Below are 6,839 nucleotides of genomic sequence, written 5' to 3' on the forward strand. Positions count from 1 at the left end.
CCCAGTAAGCCCCTTTCTAGGTTAGATCCCAGCCTCTAGTGAGAGCAAGTCATTCTGTCTAGAGTGACTCTGCTTTCCACAGGACACATCTGATGACTCAGAAGCACCTGCTTTGTTCTACATCAGTGCTTCAGTGCTCAAAGGACACTCCGTGCAGGAGCTACAACCAACCAAGAGAGCTGAGACATCTCCAAGCAGGGCCCAGTTTGGTCCAGGGCAGCTAGTCCCAGTCCTGGCAGTCCCAGCACCATTTGCCAAGAGCCTCAGCATAGACAGAGATGCTTCTTCCATCACCAGATCTGTAACAACTGATCCGCAAGTTTAATGTGACCAATACAAGCAGATGCAGAGGGCAGGGAACACAGGTTCTAAGACAAAATTGTAGGGAAACAAGGCCGAGCCCACAGGTGTCCCCTCCCCAGTCACACAGCTCCACATGGTTGAGAGGAGACAGCCAAGCTCTGTTAATGCCATCAGTCACTTCACCGTGAAAAAAGTCATTTCCTAGACAAAATGACCTCGCTGGGACACTCCCACTCAATGCAGAGGAAGCCCAGCCAGGACCCTGCTGTGTGTCAAAACACCCTGTCGAACTCAGTCTGGTTGGTGGCAGTCGGGTTCCTGCCTTGGTTCGCCGGCTGCTGGGGCATGTGCCCACCCCTCCTGCGCGGCGGGGCCAGGTACTCGAACATGGACTGGTTGTGGGTGGACAGCATGTTTTTGAGGTCCGAGGGCATGGGGTCTGACCAGAAGAAGTCGTGGTTCAGCGCGTCGTCACTGTCGATGCGCTGGGCAGGGTCCAGCACCAGCAGTTTGTCAATGAGGTCGAGGGCATAGGGGTCTTTGACATAGGCCTTGAGCCGATCCTTCACCTTCCGCTTCTGCCCCTTGGGCAGATCCAGCTTCTCATACAGCTCATATTTATCCACATTTGGCCAAACCTGGGAAGGGGCAGGAAATGTGGAATGGGAGAAAATAGTTACAAGTAATTTTTGATTCAAACACCCTCAGGCAAGCCAGGGTGAGGTCTGAAATAACAATGCTATTTTATAACCTCCAAGCTGGCAGACTTTATTCCCACAGCAACAAAGAGGCACTAAAAGGGTGCACTAATGCCTGCAGACATAGCAACAAGTCAGGACAGAGTACTCCTGGTGTGGAAGCAGCATGCAGGATGCTCCAGGATTTCTGGTTCTCCCACAAAAGAACTACTAGAGAGCACGGCTACCACAGCCAGAAAGATAAAATGACAAAACTAATTGCTACATAATCACCTGGATGCAGCATCTTCTATCCTTAGAAAGCAAAGCTGCAATCACTAGCATTTATCTCAACGCTGATCAGGCAGAGACCACAGCAGGTATTTGTATGCCAAAGAAAGCGCCTTCAGTGTTATGTACATAATGAATGTGACAGCGAGATCAGGACTTTGCAGCTGCAGGCACATCCCACAGATCTCAGCCCGCACTGGGATCCCTCAGCTCGCTCCCCACAAGAGGGCAGGATGAGCTGCTGATAAAGGAGGAGCTGAGAAAGGGCCAGGCCCAGTGCTCACACCAAGGCTGAGGTGATGCCATAAATCACAGGCCAGAATTCAAGAGGCTTTTCAAGGGGACCAGTGCGAAACAAACCTCTCAACAGGAAACAAAAATAAATCACCCTCCTTTAAGCAGAAATTGATGGTGTTTTACTGAGAGACAAACCCCAAACAGTCTAGAAGACTCCCCAGCCTCCCTGCCAGCTGTGGGCACATCCCAGTGCTGCTGGGAACACACAGCAGCCAGCGCACAGGGCAGGGAAGAGGCCCAGGAGTACCCATCACACACCCTGCTCACACTCCTGCTCTCCACACCTCATCCCTGCTCCCCCTCACCTCTGGTGTGATGGATCCGCAGAGCTGGCTGATGAGGGTGAGCTGGTGCTGCTCTGTGTTCCCCTGCATGATGGGGCTGCGGGTCCACATCTCTGCCATGATGCAGCCTGCGCCCCAGAGGTCAATGGGGGGACCATAGTCCCGCTCCCCTAAACGGAGATGCTGAGTTAGTCTCCCAGAGGGGTGAGGAGGGCTGAGCAGCTGGCAGAGCCCACCACCTCCTACCTAGGAGCAGCTCTGGAGGCCGATACCACAGGGTCACCACCCGGTTGGTGTAGCGGTTGGGCTGGCTGTTCTTGGCCAGGCTGAAAGCTCGAGCCAGCCCAAAGTCTGCAAGCTTCAGGACTCCATCCCGTGTGATCAGGACATTTGCAGCTTTCATGTCTCGGTGCAAGATCTGTACAAGGACAGACATTGAAGAGTTAAGCCATTAAAGCGCCCTCCTTGGGTGCCTGGTGCCAGCAGAATGCTCAGACTGAAGAGGTGAAAGACAAGGATTTCCCTCCAGCCTGTGCTCAGACACCTGCTCCTTGGAAAGCCACAGAGAGCACAGTGACTGCTGAGCATAGCAGGGATCTGGTCCATTACCTTGTTCCTGTGGATGTAGTAAAGTCCATTCAGCAGCATCTGCATAACTTTCTTGATCTCTGACAGAGTGAACTTGACATGGGCATTGCTGAGGAGGCCAGCCAGGTCATGCTCGCAGAAGTCAAACACAAGGTAGATGCTGCCCTTGCAGCGGTTGTACGGAGAGGCTGTGGGAGAGGCACAGAGGGACTGTCAGTGAGGGACACAAAATAAATCACGGAATATCCGCAGTGGGAAGGGACCCACAAAGATCATCAAAGTCCAACTGCTGGGACCCTTAACCTTGTCACAGCTCATGCCACCACCCTGCTGCTCATACAACACTCACTAGACACAACCTCAGAGCAGGGGAACACAGAGAACCAGACAGACCTCAAAGTCCTTTGTAAAGAGGCACTAAGCAAAACTAGCAACACAGGAACAGGAGATGAGGACGGGCACAGGCAAGGAAAGAGCACAAAACCCTTTGGAATCTCCATTTCATGCTGCTCTGTGCACATAACGGCTGTGGGGTTTCCTCCCTGCAAGCTGTGGCTGCTGGCCAAGCACCACCACTGATGGAATCAGCGATAGAGGAGGCACCCACAGACAGCCCCAGGAAAAACACAGTAACAGAGAAAACCTGTCCAAGCTCACAGTAGAAAGTGAGGTCTTCTGCAACCTCAAACAGCACCTACAAAAAGAGACCACTCTGGATCAAACCAATTTAAAACTCCAACTGCAGTTCAAAGTCAGTATAGGAAACCTCACATGAAGCAACCGATTTCAATCTTGTTCCTGGAGCACACACGCAAAACGTTATTAAAAAAGAAAGGCTGATTTTCATCAGCTGCAATCAGCCAAACATGCTGATAAGCAGCTCCACCCAGGAAAGCTTAGCCCCCACAGAAGCACAGTGCTCTCCTCTCCAGCCAGGAGGGTGTGCCTGCTACACTGGGTGTGCAGGTTCTGGCATGGACACGCATTTCCAAAGCAAAAAGAGAAAAGCCTGAAATTAGAGAACATCAAAGACAACATTTCTACTTTACTGTCAACTGAGGTCAAGGTAGATTTGGATGAAACCTGGAATTCAAACAAAACACAAACAACTGACATGTCTACAAAAATATTTACCTTCGGTGTGCCAGACACCCAATCGCCCCAGCTTGTTTAATCACACTATGAATTAAAAATTAACTTGTCTTTAGTGTTTTTACTCATACCTGTTCAGACAATAATCCACACAGTGGAGAACTGGAGTAACTTCAATTTCCCAGTCCTAGGCCACAGATTTCTAACCATTCAGTGACTGGACTTTTCAAAAAACACCATCACCAGATACCTGCCAGTTTCATTTTTATTGAACTGTCATGACTGGTGAGGGAGGGGCAGGCTGTAACATCACCTATCAGTTTCCAAAGTATTTTTCCGGTACAAATCCATGTAAGAGAGTGATATATAAACTCTAGGAAATGTTTTAAAGCAATTTCACTGGAAATAGAGCCAGGCCAGGTGTGCTGAGCCTGCCAAGCACACAGCAGTGGGGGAATATGATATCAGGTGGGAGTAAGGAGGTGGAGAAACTCTTTTACAAAAGAAGTGAGCTGTTATCTCCCATCACAGGTGTTCAGCTGGACCACTCCAGTCCCAGCACAAGACACCAGCCTGCTCAGCAGAGCTGAAAAAAGCCATCAGCAACACAAGAGAGTACTGTGAAGTACCTTTGGTCCTGCAGATTTCTATGAGGTTCACCACGTTCTCATGTTTGAGCAGCTGGAGGATTTTAATCTCTCGTAAGGCTGTGATGGGAAACTGGAAAAGAGAGGACAGGGATTAGAGGGGCAGGAGATCAGGCCAACTCTGCCTAGAGAACAGCAGAGGTGTGAGACTGGCAGCTCAGCAGGGGACCTGCAACACACCAGCGAAGGGAAATCACGGCTTTAAAATGTAACCAACGCTGAAACTGTCAAAATTGAGGCACCATCAGCAAGGCAGATTCTGGCACAAGACACACACCACCCAGTTCTTTCAGGAACACAGCCAGTCTGGAGCACTCTGCTGGAGGGTACTGGGGTTTCCTGCAGGAGAAGGGACACATGGAAGTGTCACCTCCCAGCAGCCCAGTCACCATGTGCCTTTGCAGCCAAGGTGACAACAGGCCCTACACCTTGGCAGGGCAACCACAACATCCAACATTTTCCTCTCCTGCTGATATGTGATAAAGACAGAGGGGCTGGGATCCAGCCCACGCCCTTGCATGTTCACCCTGGCACATTATAGCAGTAAATATTGTTAAACAACAGTGTGAAAACACATATCTGCTGCCCCAAGTATTTTCTATCACACCCCCAGTCCAGGCCTTCCTGAACACAGCCCAGCCTTGCTGTCACACTCACCCCTTCCTTCTCATTTTCCATCAATACTTTCTTCAGTGCTACTTTCTTGCCTGTCTGACGATGTTTGGCTTTGAAAACTTCCCTGTAAAAACAGAAAGAAATCTGTGAGCAACAGGAGGCAAAAAGGGAAGGAGTCAGGTGCTCCTGAATCAGAAACAAAAACACACCAAGGCACCAGACAGAGAGCTCTCTGTGCTGAGCCAACATCCAGCCCAGCCACATACCCCTCAGGCCAAAGGCCCCCAGGACTGGCTGAGCCAACAGAGAGCCCAGAGCTCCTACAGCCTTACAAGGGTTTTGGGTAAAGTAGCACATTTGGGGTAAAGTTGCACATTTGTGGCAAAAAGTTGTAATTTTGAGCCAAGTTGCACATTTTGAGCCAAGTTACAGGTTCCCACCCGAGGTGCCTCCAAGATAAGCTCTGCTCTGCCTGAGCTTGGGACAGAGCGGGGCCTCGGATTGGGAAAAAGAGGTCTGAGGAGCCAGAGTGGTTCACTGACGCCAGAGCAGTGACCGGGGAACGCACACCCGAGCAGGGAGAACCCGGGCCTGGAGCGGACGGGCCGCAGGGCCGGGCCCGGCTGCAGGCCGCGGGCCGGGGGAGACCTGGGCTGGGGTGGGGAGGGCCGGAGCCGGCGGAACACTCACCCGAAGGTGCCCTGCCCGATCTTGGCGAGCTTCTCGTACTTGGAGACCTCGTCGCAGAAGGGGCACTCGACCATGTCGTACTGCTTGGCCATGGCGGCCGCGTCGTTGCCACAGCACCGCGTCCCGCCCGTTCCGCCACGTGATCCGGCGCCGCGCGGGGCATGCTGGGAGTTGTAGTCCGGGGGGGTGCGCGCCATGTTGTCCCCGGGTGTCACCCATGGGGCACCGAACAACCGTCGTGGCCGCTGGCCCTAAAGAGTGTTGTCGTGTCCCCTGCCTGTGCTTACACATGTCAGGGGTAAAACAGCGTTTCTGCTCCTACTGCCGGGGCTGTGGTGCGGGGATGCCGTGGCCAAGGCAGGAGGACACCAGGGTCTGGTCCCCAGGTGGGGACAACATCCCTGCGGCCCTGCCTGTGACCAGGTGCAGGACGAACGGGGGTTCAGTCTGGACCTGTGTGAAACTGGTCCCCGAGGTGGAGAGCTCAGAGAGCCAAGGATGGAGCAGCAGCAGAGGTGGCTGGTGGCCTCCCAGCCTCAGGAACCTCCAGCTCCCCAGGAATGAGGGACCATACAGACCAAGCCCAGGCCACCTGATCCTGCACGGAGAACTCCCAAGGGTGCCCTGGCATGACAGAACAGCTCCTGGCAGGGCAATCCCACCAGCAGTGATGCCATCAGGCTCTCACCCCACAGGGACTGACCCCAGATTGGCACGGTGGAGTCCTGTCTGCAGGGCTGGAACATCATCCATAGGGATGGAGCCTCATCCATAGGGATGGAGCCTCATCCGTAGGGCTGGCATCTTCATCCATAGGGCTGGCATCTTCATCCACAGGATTGGAGTCTCATCCATAGGTCTGGAGTCTCATCCATAGGGCTGGCATCTTCATCCATAGGGCTGGAGTCTCATTCATAGAGCTGGCATCTTCATCCATAGGGCTGGAGTCTCATCCATAGGGCTGGAGTCTCATCCATAGGGCTGGCATCTTCATCCATAAGGCTGGAGCCTCATCCATGGAGATGGTATCCTCATCCACAGGGCTGTATCCACATCCACAGGGCTGGAGCCTCATCCATAGGGACGGCTTCCTGCTTCATAGGGCTGACACCATAAGTCTGACACCCTTTTCCATAAGGATGGAGACTCATCCATAGAGTTGCTACCTTTCCCTAGGGCTGTCACTCTTTTCCATAGGGCTGTTACCATTCTCCATAATGCTGGTGCCCTCCTCTAAGGCTGGCTCCCAGGGGTTTTTGGGTGCCCACACCTCCCAGGCACACCCAGCCCAGGGTGGCCCCTGAGCAGCCTGGCAGGTGCGAGTGGCCACGGGGACTGTGGGGTCTTTGGGGACA

General features: G+C 53.1%; 1 protein-coding gene across 1 annotated transcript; it reads right to left on the reverse strand.

The window, feature by feature from the left end:
* Positions 1-298: 298 nt before the first annotated feature.
* On the reverse strand, positions 299-5,601 carry CDK9 (cyclin dependent kinase 9). The gene is made up of 7 exons (XM_071574323.1): positions 5,485-5,601; positions 4,837-4,918; positions 4,162-4,252; positions 2,462-2,628; positions 2,099-2,270; positions 1,874-2,022; positions 299-941 (listed from the first exon to the last, which is right to left on the reverse strand). The coding sequence occupies exons 1-7, from the start codon at positions 5,574-5,576 to the stop codon at positions 576-578; spliced, it is 1,119 nt and encodes a 372-aa protein (XP_071430424.1). The 5' UTR covers positions 5,577-5,601; the 3' UTR covers positions 299-575.
* Positions 5,602-6,839: the final 1,238 nt, after the last annotated feature.

This window comes from Pithys albifrons, chromosome 20, assembly GCF_047495875.1.
Source record: "Pithys albifrons albifrons isolate INPA30051 chromosome 20, PitAlb_v1, whole genome shotgun sequence".
NCBI classification, from domain to species: Eukaryota; Metazoa; Chordata; class Aves; order Passeriformes; family Thamnophilidae; genus Pithys; species Pithys albifrons.